This window comes from Scleropages formosus, chromosome 22, assembly GCF_900964775.1.
Source record: "Scleropages formosus chromosome 22, fSclFor1.1, whole genome shotgun sequence".
Lineage (NCBI taxonomy): Eukaryota > Metazoa > Chordata > Actinopteri > Osteoglossiformes > Osteoglossidae > Scleropages > Scleropages formosus.
This window is the reverse complement of record NC_041827.1, coordinates 7,997,601-8,014,355: the sequence shown is the minus strand read 5'-3', so window position 1 is coordinate 8,014,355 and position 16,755 is coordinate 7,997,601. Positions and strand designations below refer to the sequence as shown.

Below are 16,755 nucleotides of genomic sequence, written 5' to 3'. Positions count from 1 at the left end.
AAGGCAACATGTGCGTTTCTCCTCCACCTATAACCGGCTGCATTCTGCTTCATCTTCAGCCTGTTTTTGCATCCATTCCTCTCATCGCTGTTGAGATCTAGAAAAGCTCACTAACCGTTTCTTCAAGTTTCTTTTAGAACGAGCTAAACATTTTACAAAACTAAATTTCACCGGGTGAAAATATTGACACTTTTAATAAATACCCTTTAACTTGTATTACAAGTCTAATAGCGTAAAACAAGACAAGTCATTTCTCTGAGAAATTTTACATGAGCAATACTTTCCAGCTGATTTATTTTTAACTTTTACTCTAAACAAGATCTCTATCTCTATATACTTTGTGAATTGTGTGTTAAAGTGAACAAAGAGGGGAAAAAACCCTAACCCCACCTAACCTTCTCCCTGCGACACAGACGGAGGGGATTTATCCAAGCCACATACGGCAGAGTAAAGGTGAGACTAAGGGATGACATTCATAAGCCAAAGTGACATGACATTTAAATGTTAATCTGTCAATTTTTTTTTTTGTTTAACATCCTCCCTCCGCTCTACATGTTTCGCTGTTCTTTTTTTTTTTTTTTTTTGAAAGTCGAGTTCCTCCCCGGCTGCGTCTCTAGCGTACAGCAGGGGCATCTTCGAATGAACCCCCCCTCAAACAGGTGCTCGTACCGCTCTGTTCTCGGGGCGTCGTGGGACTGAGCTCTGCGCTCCAGGCTTCCACCTGCGCCACAAAGCCGAGGTAAACCGCAGTAGGGAAAGGCACTTCTGAGGCAAAACAGCAGCGTTTCACTAGGAAAATCAATCTGGGAGTGCAATGGACGCGCGTGGTTTGTCCCCCCCCTCCCCCCCGTTCTAATGACACAATGTTTTTGTTCACTGCTCCGTGTCACAGTTCTTTTATATTCACCAGTTTATCTGATGCACATTGTCACAAAATGAGTGCCTCCATACCCTGGCCTTACTATGGTGCAGACCAAACCCAACTCACCCTTGTCTCAAAGACAAGCATAATATACCACAGCCATAACAGAAAATACCCTACCCACCCGCGCCCCCCCCCCGGGCTCCCACCCAACTCACAACCCGCTGCCTCAGCCCACCTTGTGCTCACCGCGGGCGATATGGGAGGAAAACTCGTAGCGGTCCTGGCTGCGGTGACCGCAGATGTTGCACTCGAATGGCTGGCGGAAGCCGTGGCAGCCCATGTGGATGGTGAACATGACATGGTCCAGGAAGAGGATGCGGCAGTGCTCACAGCGGAAGGAGCGCACGGGCCGTCCGTCTGCGTCCACCACCCGCTGGGCCTCCTTGGGGGCAGGGGAGCCAGGTGCCGTCGGGGCCGGGGGCTGCCCTCCGTCCTCCCTTTCGCGCTCCCCGTCCCTCTCTTTGGCATGGCCGCGTGACAGCGGGAGGGCGGAATGGTGGTTGAAGTTGTGGGCATGGACAGGGGCGGGGGCCATGGCAATGGCAGCGGCATTTGCAGTCTGCTCCTCTGGCGTGCTCTCCGTGTCTGTGGAGTCATGGCAGCCGTTGCTGGGCGAAGGGGCGTGACTGCGCCCAGGGAGCTGATCCTCCTGGCCCTCGCCAGCATCCCGGCCTCCGCTGGCTACACCCGCACCGCTAACTGCGCAGTCAAGCCGTGCGCTCAGGGGGGCCAACTGGGGGTAGACAGAGTTGATGACCGGGGTGAGCTCAGAAAGGCAGGTTGAGTGAGGGGGAGGAAGTCGAAGGGGGCGAAAGGAGTCTGGGCCTCCGGCTCCTCCCGCAGGTGCCCCCAGGTACCCTCCTCCGACCCCCACAAAGTTGGTAGGGTCCGTCCCTGCATGCTGAGCACCGAGCACGTCCCCCTCCTTGTCGAAGCCAGTGTTGAGGTCATAGGGGCCATCAGCCAGGCTGAGACGCATGTGCTTTTCCCCTGTGAACAGACAGTCGAACCGGGACGACATTAGCCGGGACACCCGATACCACTACAATCGCATCAGGCACAGGGCAGCGTGCAGCTGCAGTGATGCTGCTAACATTACTGGTACTCCTTGCTGTCACTAGTACATTGAAACTATCCCAGACTGAGACTGATTAATATGCTTTTGTAGAAATCACATATGTTTATCACTTTATATATACAAATAATGTCGGTCACAAGCCAATTTAGAGCCTATATAGCACCTCTTGAGCTACCAAACATTTCTTTAAAGCAGAGGTTCTTAACCATTTCTAGGCCACAGACCCCTGTAAGAATCTGATGAAAGTATAAAAGTTAGAACCCTTCCTTGAAAAATGTACATTTTTTCATTTCACTGACACTTTTCTCCAAAGCAGCTTACAGTGTTAAGCTACTTACGACTATTCATCCATTCATACAACTGGGTAACTTTTACTGGAGCAATTAAAGGTAAGTACCTTGCTGTACTACAGCAGTAGGTGAGATTCGAACCGGCAACCTTCAAATCCAAAGCCAGCAGCTGTAACTGCTAAACTATCAGCGGGGCCTGTCACATAGAACTGCGTCACAGGCAATAATAGCACAGTAATATTTCATTTTAAACATTTTCCAGGGTAGGCAGTTTGTATTATTTTTCACAGAAAGCCTGCACTTCATGGACCTCTGACGCCTACCTGTGGACCCCAGGTTTAAAAAAAAAAAAAAAAAAAAAAAAACTATGCTTTAGGATTCATAATTTCTAAGTCAATCTATAATTGTTCACATTGTTTTAATCTACTGCATCTTATTGTGGAAGGGGAGAAAATATGAGTAAAATTTAACAGCAATAGAGGACATTTGACCCTAAAGAAAAAGAATAGTTAACGACACTGGGTTCACACTATAAGATGGCTATTAAATACCCCAGTAACATGTATAATCACACCCTTCTTGTACAACTCAAGAAGTGAAGTACAACAGCAAAAAAAGTGAACAGAAACTCAACAACACTTTTTATCTTACATACAGCATAGAAGTTTACTCATTAAGTCCACATTAGGCTCTCAACGTATCAGTCTAGTTTAGGTTTAGGTTTTTAAAGATTTTTCCGAGCCACTTGCAATTTCCTGAACTGGGCATTCCTCCAATGCGAGATCACAGGCCAAAGGCATGTGTTTCGCTGCGCACATGACTGACTCCGTTGAAGGAGTGAGGTGACCTATAATGTCAGGTTTGTGCAGTTAGGAACTTTACAATGGTTTCCTAGTTTTACAGGATGGTATTCCGACTCAGATTAGGCTAAGTACCGCGATCAAGGCTACTACAGTAGGAGCAGGACTCTAACCAGGGGCCTTCAGATTCCAACTCTTCCAAGCATTACTCTTACAAATGAACTCTTATTATTCTGCAAGTCTCCCCTTATTAAGCTGCTCTCTAGAGTTGACACAGAATGAGGCATCATTGAAGTGATGAAGCTGTCAACAAAAGGGATCACCTGTTAATTGTGGGCAATGAAGGCACCGACTTTAGCTTGTGCTACTGTTTTGGGAAATCATAATCAAATCCCCGTATGTATAATAACAAGAATCATGATATATAATAATTATTTCAAATCATTGAAACATGCTAAGAAATTGTGGTTTTACTGAAACAAATAAATGCTCGTAACCTAGCCTGTCATTTGGGTGCAGCGGGTATTTTAGTGGTTAGAACCAACGACTTGCAATCAAAACACACGCGTTGAAATCCCTACTTCCAGTGATACGCTCTTCGGCAAGGCACTTGCACTGAATTGCTTTTATAAAATTGCCAAGGTGCGTAAATGGGTAAATCACTGTAAGTAGCTTATTACGCAAATTTAACAACATTAACTTGCTTTGTAGAAAAGTGTCCAGCGATATTAACAAATATAACGATGATAACGTCTTGAATTTTATGTATCCATTACTGACATGAAATGCAGTATCATTTGCCTTTTCTGTCCATTTAATCATATAGAATAAATTTCATTTTGTGAAAAGGAAAGGTCATGAGAATCATACTCAAATTTTTGAGTTTAACATTTTTTCCACTGGAAATTAAGGATCTCCTTTAGAATCTTCATAATGGATCTAAGAATTTAAATAAATGTGCCAGAGAACAAAAAAAATGCGCCAACAATCTGCTCATACATAAGAGGTTCACAATATTTCATGCAAATAAAATAAATATGTATACTGTATTCCAGAAGTTGAAAGTTTTAGGTTAAAAAAGTTTTGATACAATAAAAAAGATTTAACTGCACTATTAGAAACACAGAATTCAGCAAAAAAGTCTTTTTAACAACCTTGCATGAAATGTTAATATGGAAATATTCACCAACAAATTTCTGGGGAGTGGACCTCTTCCGTTTGGTGATACTGTTGGCCAGTCTGTCAATGAAAGTCATCTTGTCCACAGACGGCTGGATCAGTGAGTCCGGCATTAACTCCAAGTCTCGCAATTCCTCACCTGCACATTTTACAACAATATATCGGCATCAAAAAAGAAATTAAGGTGCTGAAACACCTCAGAAACAAATACTTCTGGTTTAATTGTTTGCAAACTAGACAATACATGTTTGTTATTTTAGTAATAACACAATGGTGCACAAGTGGTGAAGACTTACACTTAGAAATTACCTATCAAACTACCAGCAAACACAGAGCTTTTTCTAACCTATTCATAAGCCAAAATCACAATTTCTTCCAGGTAGCAAAAAACACAAGTCTTCCCCAAATTAACCAAAGGCTGAACGTTAAGCAGCTGGACAAAGGCACATCCTTGGGTTCGCGAGCTGTGTGCGTGGGCCGGCTGATCCTCAGCTAGCGAGTTACCCTGCATTTGAGTGCTGTGGGCTGGCTGTGCTTCCAGGCTCTGCAGGTAGCTGTGGCAGCGTTCCCGGTGCTCCTCCAGAGTGCTCTGCTGCTTGTAGCTACGGCCACAGTAGCTACATTTGTACGGCTTTCCCACCACAGGGGAGGAAACTGAGGGACAAGTAGAGAGAAGACATCTTCACAACCTGAACCCGCTCACAAGCCCAGTGGGAGCAGGAGGCCAATCCCAGGCAATCACAAAATGCAGTTTCATTGCATCTAGCATCATTCCTGGACTATGAAAAATATTAAACACTTAAAATGTCAGCTAAACACTCAGAATTAATGTCTAAACTGTTTAAAAGAAGCTTACCTAAAAGGAGATGGAATCTGAGCTTATATAACAAGTGTGATTCAAGAATCAAAACAACAACAACAGACATGGTTTTACTCTACGAGATGTAATATAGCATAGATAACAGTTACAATATAATCACGCAACTTGAAATGTTGCCAGGGCGATAAAGAAAATTATTCAATGTACAGGTTAACATTCTTCAGTGGGCAACCCAACATACAAGAATTAAAATCACAGCACGATTCTTTTGCACCTTGTTGAATTACTCCAGAATAGGAATGGATGCCTTTCATTCACTTTTATCAGAAACCATTTAGATTAAAAAGAAATTCCTGAGAAGCTGTCAATGCAGCGATCCGACGGAACTCTCGTCATCTACGTTCTTCCGCTTTTAACTAGATTTCCCCTAACCTTAAGATTCTCCGAAATGGTCCTACGCTGCTCGCCTGTGACGTTCGACCGCTGTTTCTCCTTCACCACACGACGGCTTCTTAATTCCACCAAACTAGGAAAGCACCCCACCAAGACGGAGGCCCCAAGAGACGGCCATTGCAAACCCGCAATCTTTACCCTGCTTTACGTTTCCTTTCATTTTTTTTTTTTTTTTTTTTTTTTAAATCGATGAACTTCCAACCATGGCCCTCCCAAGTTTGAGCTGTGACCTAAGTTGGTTTTTCTACTTCATTGGAAGACGATCAATTCTAGAAAAAATTTCATCTACAATGTCAAAAACATCAACAGGATTTCCTGTTTCTATAGATTTTAAATGTCATTCAGCACATTTTGTACTTGGTAAGCAGCGGTTGTGGTAATCACAATCAAATGGCTGTTCAGTTCAGCACCAAAAGGTAAGATATCCACCCACTCCGTTTACCCCTCTCGAGTTTATCCCATCATTAACCTTTCTATTCTTCATCCCCTACTTTCAAAGCAGTACGACCAGATGTTATAAGGAGCGACATCCTTTTCAATTGACTTCTGCAGCAGACAATCCCGTCCAAATGGATTCTGTAGCGGATCCTTTTGTTAAAGCTGGTGGTTAGTTACTGTCAGCTCCTTGGCACGGGCCTCACCAGAATGGGTGCGGAGGTGTCCCGTCAGGGCGTCCCGGCGGCGGCAGGCATAGCTGCAGTAGGGGCACTTGAAAGGCTTCTCCCCAGAGTGCAGTTTGATGTGCCGCAGCAGATTCCCCTTCTGGGTGAAGGAGGCGCCACACTGGTTACACTGGAATGGCCGCTCCCCTGGGATTACACACAGTTACACCGGTCAGTGAGCATGTTGGCCTCCTCCACAAACACTTTCTCTGACGCTCTAACCACCCGTGTTTCACTACCAGAGAAAATACCTGCATTTATGCCACACAATTCCACCGCAATCACACATACTGTTCTTCAGTACATCCCATGCAGGCTTCCTTAGCACCAGCCCGTGTGAAACTCCCAATGTGTCACCCTGTGACTACATCTCTCCATCTCCCCACTCTCATTTTTTTCTCCCAGCTACAGCACAAAGTTCGCACGATTAATTCCTTTTGATTCCAAACTGGATACGGCTCAGATTAGGAGCAGCTTAACATGGGCGCTTTCTTTTCGTGTGACGCGATCGGAACGGATGCCCTATGTCAAATAAAGACAGCAATAATGAATTCTTCAGTCCTCACAATGGTCCCCTGAATGGCTGTACCCTCACCTGTGTGGCTACGCTTGTGTACCATAAGTACATTGGGACCTATGCAGATCATCCCGCAGATGTCACACTTCAGCTTGCCATTGGGCAGGCGGATCGTTCCAGGAGACACAGGCTCAGGGCTGGCCAGCTCCCCGTAGCCACAACCTGGTCCACCACCCAGCTCCGGGACGCCCTCTTCCATCCGCTCCCCGCGCTCATCCTTCCAGGCCTCTTCCCGCTCTCCTGCTCTGTCTGTCCGTGCCATGCGACCAGACTCATCATCGCTGTACTGCTCCACCTTGATGGAGTTTGCTGGAGAGGGACAGCACAAGAGGCAGAGTAATAATAAGGTTCAGCGCAACACACACGACACATTATCTGTAGTAATTCCACCAGTTGTCTTCTGCATATGCAGCAGGTGTAAACACAGCAGCTGTTACACACGTTGCATCCAGCCACACTTACCGCTGAGGGAGCGGCTTGGAGAGGTGTGCTGGCTGTTGGGAGTGCTCACAGTTGGAGCCCCTAGCCCCCCAGAAAACTCCCTCTCCATCGATGACTCTCCACTGCCTATAAACACGCACAAATCACTGAAATCTCGTACGAATAAAGTTCTACTCTAAAAAGTTCAAGCACAAACGCCGCTCCAACATGCTACTCTTACCAGAGACACAGGAACGGCCATTGCAGTCGTCAGCATCCATTCTCACACCAGCTGACTGTGGGACAAACAGACATTTAAAAAGAGCTGGAGCTCTTCACGGGGATCTTCTTCCCTGTACTCCTAAATCTCTACTCATTGACCTCCGCTGTGTGTGTGGATAAAGGTGTGCCTGTAGGTCTGCTTTGTCATTCAAAAACATCACCTTACCAAGAATAATAGTAATAATTATTATTGATATTAATTATTATTATTATTATTAATACTTTTATTTTTATTAATTTTATTAATAAAAATAATAATTTGGTTATTATTGTTACATTTTGCCCCCTTGTCTTTCAAATAAATGAAAAAACGGTCCGCGGATTGACGATACTTACTTTGAGAATTTGAATACGGTCCATAACGGTTGATGCCGACTTTTAAATAAAAATTCCCAAACCTAAGCCTCACAGTTTCAAACTTTTCGCTCGTCCCTATCTGTTATCTCAGTCTTTCAAGCCTTCGATTTAGACCTTGTCTTTTATATGAACCTCATGCACCTCAGTTGTCCTTACATACATTAAACCAGAACACGGTGTATATATAGGGGTTAAGACAATGTTCATTTCTTCATAAACCCTCCTTCCTGTCATCTGCCTACACCCAGGAAACACAAAAATCGGTCCTAGGTAAGGACATGAGAGACTTCGTAGGGCACTCTGCAGATGGGACTATTCAAAAAATAACTCATTTGCACCAATCAAATGCTGCCCATTTAAAGCATCTAAATTAGGAGAGCAAAAGATCAGCCCCATCATTACGTGTTTCTCCTAGTTCTTTCAAACTTGCCACCCCCTACCACCCCTACTATTTTCACACCAGTTTAGCTGTTTCCAATTGTGTGTCAGCTTTGGCTTCTGCAACGCCTACCTGCTTACCGGGAATGAGAGGGCAGTTGATGTGTGTTCCAACAATTCACGTACCCGCCTACTCAGCCTTCTTTTCAGACTGGCTCAACTGGTTCTGTGCAGGAGAGCGCAACCCTGATTGGAGGAACAATGCGACCCTGACGGCTAGTGACCGGTAGCTGCCAGACTCCTCCTGACTCACCAGAGAAGTTGCACAGAGCAAGCAGCTAAGGCACTCTTGGCTGATCAGACTGTCCTTTGCTCCTTCTGTGGAATGATGCCACTTTGTTCGACTGCCAGGGAGTATCTAGTCGCCTGGTTAGCGGATGACACATTCAAACCGTGCTCTGGGCCGCAAACAGCAAAAATACTGTAATCCTCCTAACCACCAGCTGACAAAGAGCAAAAAGAGAGGGGAATACAGTAGACTGACAGAAGAAAAGGGATGCGTGAGATCAAGGAATTTAAGTGTAGAAATAGACGCAGAGGAAGGAAAAAAGACACGATTAAAGAACCCGAAACCAACCAATCAGAAACTGAGAAGGTAGACGGAGAGTTCCCCCTTGCAGAGCAGCTCAGAGCATCTAACGGAAACTTTGAGGCAGCTCTCCCTCTGCAACCCCCCCCCCCCCCTCGACCGAAGCAGCTGGCAAGAAACGGTGTTGTGTGGAAAACACTCAAACCAAGTTGTAGACATTTCAGGACACACATTCTGAATGGAAACCCGGGGGACAGCATCTTATTTTCCTACAGTGCTTTACTAGCAGAGATCATTCTGCATCATGTTTAGTTGTGTTCACTTAACAGAAAAGTTTCTGTTTCTACTGCATAGCAAGCAAGCAAACACGAATTACTGAGTTAGTATGAGTTAATATTGGACAATTCGCAAAATATATATAAATATACCACAGTGTTATTAAAATTTACTATTAACTTTTCTCCAATGCGACTTACACCGTTAACCTGCTTAGCAACCTTTACCCATTTATACAGCTGGGGAATTTTTACTGGAGCAATTCAAGGCAAGCTCATGTCTTCAACAGCAGGAGGAGGGATTTGAACCTGGGTCCTTCAAGTGCAAGACAGCAAACTGAAGCCCTTTACTACCTGTTGCCCCATGTAACTGACACCTTTGTCAAAGGCAGCTTACAGTGTTAGAAAAATCATGGGTTTGGTCTTCGTAGAGTCTGCATGTTCTCTCCGTGTTCACAATCCAAACACATGTGGTACAAGGCAACGGTAAACCCCTTCTGTACCCTCCCTTGCCATGAAAGAAAGGCGAATGGTCACCATGAGTTGAATTCAAATCGACAGCACTTATCTACCCTATCTAACTGAGGTAACGATAGTAGGGAGTTTAGTGTGTTGTAACTAGCATTGTAACGTTCTCGGACACAGGTGTCGGCTAAATACTAGGTAATAATAAACGTATGTGATTTCGTTAACTACCTTTATCAAGGTTTCCACAGCAGGAGGGGCATTCAAGTCAGAAACCTTCAACTAGCAAAGTGATGGCTCTAATCACTATGCCACCTAGTGGCTCATCTAATAGTAAATTAGCCAGCCTTAGAGTATATTTTGTGAAGCAGGCAAATTTTCTACTAGTGATATAATGTCAACTAGAATACACCAGAAGAATACTTGAATATCAAAAAGTCTTAAGGTAGTAACTATCTTGTCAACGATTAGATTCTCTTTATACAAAATATAACTTACAAACTAAGGCACACAAGTGGTTGACTGGTTAGGACATATATATATATATATAATATCTATATATCAATGTGCACCATGCAAACAAATTAGTCAAAAAATGAATAAACAAATCTAGTTTTAAACTTAAACATCATGTTAACTACTGATTCTAAGCAGATTAATAAGGATTTGGCTGCAGGGGAAGTGTAGCGTGGGGGTGTCCTGTAGTTTATTAATGATCATCATAATACATTTACTCTTTATTCATATTTATCTTGTCATACACCAGCACCGACAATATTGCGTGAACGCAGTCGTTCAGTATCTTGTTTTGCAAACCCGACCTTGCTTCTTGAAATAAGGAACCATACAGTGTACAGGACAGCTGTCTAATGTTTATTTCTGCACCCAGTATATACTTTCAAAAACCACCACTCCACTGCCATCACACACACACCATTCTAGAGCAGTAAAGCACTGTTTTAAAGTATTTTACACCATTACCATAATCAGAGCTTGGTGACAGTTTAAAGACTGAAAGCATGTTTAAAAAAAAAAAAAAAAAAAATCAGTGTGAGCTGCAGTGAAAACAAGCCAAGGTGAGTATTAACCCCATCGAAGAGAGCTCCTGTGTGGGACTGGATCATGTCACGATGAAGGGAATTCACACAGACAGACACACACACACACAGAGACAGACAGACAGACACACACACAGACGGACAGACGGAGGGGGGGTTGGGCTGACAGAGAGAGTGATCGCAGGAGGCTACACCGTGCCCTGTTCCACTCCACACTTCAACACCTCAATCCCCGACAAAGAGTGACAGCCTCGCAAAATCAACCCACCATCGTGTAAACTATGACAAATGCTTCGGGCTGGGCAATCTCGCACAGGACTGAACGCTTTGTCATTAGGCGACATGTTATCGGGTCTGTCACCGAGTGAATTATGTTTCTTTTGCGCCGTTGCTATGGCACCCACCGCCCGACCGATGCGCTAGGCTCACTAGCTAGACCTGCCGCCTAATATCGTCGACTGCTTCAGACGGACACTCGTACCCCTTCTCGTCTCTCTGAAACCCTCCGTTTTGAGTTTCCTCGACCCGGCTTTACCTGCCAAGACAGGCAACAGGCCCCGACTGTCGGATTTATGTCTTGGGTTCTTGGCTTGTTTTATCTGGCGACGGCAGCATCTCCGGTAACATTTAGACGAACCACAAACAACTTCCGGTCTGACACAGACTGGACTAATCGAACCGCAGCGATCGATGAGCGACAGGAAATGTCTGCGCTATTGTCGGCTATAAGACTACGAGGCTGCGAGACATTTTAGCGCAGACGTGCATCGTATCGGTGTGACAAAGTAGTGTGTTATTTCTCCCTTATTCTTCATGCCTTCGATGTAGAAATTTGAATCATAAGCAGGAAATGAGTATTGGCTGGGATGTGCACGACACTTGACTTGAAATGAAACCATTAAGCTATGGAAGGTAATCATGTTTCAGTAACAGCAACAAACAAGTTCTTTTTTTTCCGTCAGTCAGTGTTACTAAGTCATTTAAATGTACAGGGCAGCTTTAAAGTTTATGTACAGTAAGTAATAATACCAGCAGCCAAAACAATTTTACACGAATTGTACGTCGCTTTGGAAAAAAAAAAAAAAAGTCTGATAAAAGGACCAAATCCTATTATTGTTATTGATATTAATATTAAGTCCCTCATCAGGACATAATCTTTAAATCCTTCCAAAAGTTCACTTGGTATTTTTGCTCCGCGTGTTTTCTGTGTAAGCAAGACTTAACTAAATTTTGAGATTGTGAATTCTGAGACAGTTTATTTTTTAACTATTCTTTCGGTCAATTCCTTGTGACTAATATGTTGTACATACTACAATTCAATTAAGAACACAGGGTCAGCGCTATAAGTAGCTGAGTAGCACTTTAAAACCGTAAAAAAAAAAAAAAAAACTTTCCAAAATACAGTGGGATGAGTCGCTTCCGTTAGTGTGTATTATGGTTTTATATTATGAAATTAAAGGAACAAATGAAGAATATAGCTTTCTTTTTCAGTCATGCTGGCAACAATGTAATGTCAGCGAATAGATAGTAGAATTCATCTGGAAATTAAGCACTGAGTTTCCTACAATTAATACAAATCAAAATGTTGCTTCATACAACACTGAAATGGAAAAAAATATAAGAGCACATACCATACAATTTATTTATTTACATAGGGTTCTATCGGGAACACAGACTCATAATAGAAGACAAACCATCACATTCAACATATATTTTTGCATAAAACTGTATTTACCAGCATAACTCGAACAACCAAAAACGTCATAAAATAAGTTTAAATTGAAAAAAAAAACTAAATGAATCCTAGCAACTAGCCAACCAAACAGCCAATCAAGCAAACCAACCAACCAACCAACCAGATAGATAGATAGAACAAGTTCATTAAAGATCTCTCTTATCTGGCCGCAAACTGAGGAAAGGAATACAAAAACTCCAGACTGACACAAATCCAGACATTGTAAACCTTCTTGGGGACCTTGGTCTGCCAGCACATTAGTCACAGTGACTTAGGCCAGCTGACCATCCCTTCACTAGGTAAATGATATAGAACAGTCCGGCACTTGGTCCATCATCTCAGAAGATCTCTGAAGATCCGGAGCACTCTGGTAGCAATGCTGCTGGCGGTGGCTCCAAGTGCCACCACAGGGTACCTTTTATTACAGCACGTAAACAAACGCGATTGCATTAGGTAGAGTGAAAGCAATTCAAAAGATACAGAAATGAGTGATGACTGACTGGTGGGGCATCTCATGTAATACACTTTGGGTCCTCTGTAGCTAAAGGCGCAGCTTCCTACGGTAACCTTAATGATTTTAGGAGCTGTAATACATATGCCATGTAGGGGTGGTCCGGAATACATGGTATAAGTACCTGAAGAATCCCTGAGGTGAAGTGGAGCGAGGTCATGAACAGCTTTTCATGTCAGAACAGAAGGATTTTGAAATCAGCTCTTAATGTAACGGGAAGCCAATGCAAAGTGTTAGGATCTTGTGTTATATGTTAACTTTTCACAGTGACAGTAGCGTTCCCAGTTAACCGTGGACTGGACATACAGTGGTTCGACTCCTGCAACATCCCATTTTTAGGGTAATACACAGCCATCAGTTTTACTGCAGTAACCCTCAAAAAGCCACATGGATAAAAAGCGCCTAATCCCTCTGTTTCTCAGATGGAAAAATAAAGTCAGAGAGAGACTGAGATTTGAGAGCAAAAGATAAATCAACATGAAATAACAAACCCAGGTTCAGAGCAGCTGAATTTGAGCCTTGAAGAGTTTACAACTGATAAGATTCCACTAATCATGTAAGTTTAACACCTAAGGACATCATTCATTGTGTCTTTAAAGAGAAAGTTATTACTCACGCACTGTGACACTGTGTTCATCTATTTAAGGAGATATTGAAGACAAAACGAGAGATTGCTCGATAAGTCTGACTGTAGAACACAAATAAAACAGACGGAATGCATTAACAGAAGGTAAAGTCCGAAGGTGCGACTGAAAATAAATATTAAAACGTACCTGTCAAGGGTGTTCGTCTAAAATTTCGCACGAATTAATGTGTTTGATAATTTATTTGATTCTATATCACAAATAAGATGATCACGATGAGATATGCATGTTAATTTTAAACCTTTATATTTAAAACTTCGCAACTTTTTAGTTATATTGTGGTCGGCCATAAATGATAAGTCGTATTAAATATTACATTTAATGCAGAACTCGCGCTATTCGTAATTAAGTTCAATCAAGGTGAACAAACTGGTGTCTTATGACCAGTTAGTAGCATGTCAGGGTTACCTGGTCGATAATATACAGATTAAATTATATATATTCAATAAGGCTTTTTGTGTTAAAAAAAAATCCATGCATTAAATTTCCATGAATGTGAACTGAAAGAACTTCACAAGTCATTATCACATGATATATTTTAAAAGCAGAAATTGAATGTGTGACTATTCAACGATGTCGAACATGTTTTGACTGCGCAGACTGCAGTTTTGGAGACAGGTGGTGCTGCCTTGAACAAAATGTGCGGTGGGGGGAGTGAGAAATACGACTGTTGTAAATCAACTGTATTTAAGCTCTTTCATTACATAGTTGACTACGCACCATCGAGGGAAAAACAAGAGATAAGAAAGTTCATTTGCACAACATATGTATTTCACACCCATGATGATGAACAAACTACATTTGGAGAAAAAAAAAATCTAAAACCGTACTGCAGTGCATGCCTCCCGAGATGAATCATTTGTAACCAAGTCAATAACTGACACGGAAACCGCGCGCGAATTAATAACAGCGCTTTTCAAACATACATTCCAAAATATACTTACAAAGCAAACTGCATTCATTCAGTCCATCATGTAATCACAAATAAAGTGTATTTCTTGGGCTGTAATCGCGCCTCATGCTCAGCTGTGCAGCCAGGGGGCCGGAGGAGGAGAAGAAACTGGAGATGAAGCGGCGTTCACACCTGGGACCACATCGATGATCGATCGTCTTACCTCGTGTGAAACTTGCCGTTCGCTTTCAGCCGCTCTTCGAAAAGTAAACCCATGTTCGGCTCCCATGGGCTCGGATTCGTGCTCAAACTGGCGCGGCAGTGAAGGCAGGCGAGTTGTTTCGCCTTTACAGTTTACACTACATACCGTGCCGTAATATAGGCAATTCGGTGTAAAATTCACTCTCCAACACTGAGCAATCATGCAATGTCCTTCTATAAACTGACTAAAGCCGTTTGTCCCGAGGGGGGTCGCGGCGAACCGGAGCCTATCCCGGCAACGCCGGGCCGGAGGGGGACACACAGGACAGGACGCCCTCCATCGCATGGCACCCCAAGCAGGACTCGAACCCCAAAGCCACGAGAGAGCGTGAGCCGACCAAACCCGCCGCGCCACCGCGCCACCGCGCCCTCCAGATCCTGCAGGTCAAATCCAAAGGTATCCGATAAATAAAATATTAATAATTACAAGCAGTAATTACAGTAGCGGTGTGTGCTGATTCAACGGCAGCAAAAATTAATAAAGTAACAACAACAACAACAACAACAACAACAACAATAATAATAATAATAATAATAATAATAATAATAATAATAATAATAATAAATAGGTGCCATCCCCCGTACCAAAGGGAGCCGTTATATATTCGGGTCCCACAGTGTTTTTGTTCCATGCTGGTGATGCTGTGTTGGTGATTCCAATGGTGCCAATAAAAAAATACATGCTGTTTCCATGGGGATTAAGGTGGAGATGATAAATAAACGCGAAAGTGGGTCGAAAATGATGAATGTTGCACATGTTTTAGGAGGAACCGGTCAACAATGGGGAATGAACGGGGATTTATGATGGAGATTCCGTATTTTTATATTCACGCATTTATTTCAATGAGCTGGAGGCTAAGAAATAATAAAAGGAATATAAGAAATACATACTGATTTCATATTATAGCTTAGAATATAACGGACTTTTACAGACTCGAGCGATATGCACTGAAGGAAGTTTTAAGTGATTGTGACTTATGGAGAAAGGCGCTCTAGAGTTACGTACAGCCTTCCAGTTTGTGTTGATAAATTGAGGAGTCAGCGTAAATTATATTTATTTACATTTATTTATTTAGCAGGCACTTTTCTCCGAAGCAACTTCCAGTGAACTCTATGTAGTGTTATCGGCCCACACACCTCATTCACCGTGGTGACTTACACTGCTAGATACACTACTTACACTGGGTTACTCATCCATACATCAGTGAAACGCACCCTCTCTGTGTCACTCACACACTATGGGGAAACTTGAACAGCACGTCTTTGGAGTGTGGGAGGAAACCAGAGCACCCGGAGGAAACCCACGCAGATACGGGGAGAACATGCAAACTCCACACAGACTGAGCGGGGATCGAACCCACATCCTCTCGCACCATCCAGGCGTTGCGAAACACCGTGTCGCCCGTTGATTATTGCCTGTTGATCTACCTGAAAGAATAATCGAGAATTCCAACACACCAAAAGATGGCAGCAGAGTTTTCTACAGGGCAAGGTGTGCGGAAAAGTGTTGAAAACATCAATTCAGCTATATAAACACACAGTTAAATAAAACATCAGAATATATACTGTACATATATTGTTTTGTCTCGTGGTAGTATTTTAAATGTGCAATTAAATATGTCACTTTAAATTCATCACACAACTCTGTAGGATAATTCTGTATACTTGCAGAACTTAGGTCCAAGGAGTAGCTGTGAGATTCCAGTTCAGCTGTGTTTCCAGCCTGGTTCAACCATTGAGAGAAAAGTGGAGCCTGCAACAATTACAACGATTTTGGAAGCGTCTGAATATCTGAGTGGCCTACAGATTGTTGTGCAAAACAACATTTGAGTAAATGGTAAATGTTACACTGACATGAAAGTATAAGCAGTTCTGGAATGATATTATGGCCAACTTCAACAAACTCACATGACCAGGGCATCCAGGGTTCATCCTGTGCTTAGTATGCATCTTTTTTGAATCTGGATGACTGGCCAATAACAGGTACCACTAAACGTAGTTTCTGTTTCAGAATCAAAATCCGAATCAGAATACAATTTATTTGGCCAAGTATGCACACACATAGGGGGGCGCGGGGGCGCAGTGGGTTGGACCACAATCCTGC

General features: G+C 43.0%; 1 protein-coding gene across 2 annotated transcripts; it reads right to left on the bottom strand.

Moving 5' to 3' along the window:
* Nucleotides 1–1,054: 1,054 nt before the first annotated feature.
* On the bottom strand, nt 1,055–11,233 carry LOC108918294 (zinc finger protein Eos-like). Of its 2 annotated transcripts, none has more exons than XM_029247907.1 (8): nt 11,144–11,233; nt 7,446–7,500; nt 7,247–7,351; nt 6,803–7,093; nt 6,187–6,354; nt 4,777–4,926; nt 4,280–4,411; nt 1,055–1,915 (listed from the first exon to the last, which is right to left on the bottom strand). In XM_029247907.1, exons 2-8 carry the CDS (start codon nt 7,483–7,485, stop codon nt 1,092–1,094), a joined length of 1,710 nt encoding a protein of 569 aa, XP_029103740.1. In that variant the 5' UTR covers nt 7,486–7,500; nt 11,144–11,233; the 3' UTR covers nt 1,055–1,091. The 2 variants fall into 2 exon arrangements, with proteins under 2 accessions (XP_029103740.1, XP_018580930.2); XM_018725414.2 differs by lacking the exon at nt 11,144–11,233 and adding an exon at nt 7,823–8,029.
* Between the last annotated feature and the right edge of the window lie 5,522 nt (nt 11,234–16,755).

Excerpts from the sequence above, each read along its gene's own strand:
- LOC108918294 (XM_018725414.2), bottom strand. The coding sequence starts at position 7,846 with ATGGACCGTATTCAAATTCTCAAA. Across the intron at positions 7,501-7,822 it reads ACCGTATTCAAATTCTCAAA|TCAGCTGGTGTGAGAATGGA; the intron begins GTAAGTATCGTC and ends TTTGTCCCACAG. Across the intron at positions 7,094-7,246 it reads TCCAAGCCGCTCCCTCAGCG|CAAACTCCATCAAGGTGGAG; the intron begins GTAAGTGTGGCT and ends GTCCCTCTCCAG.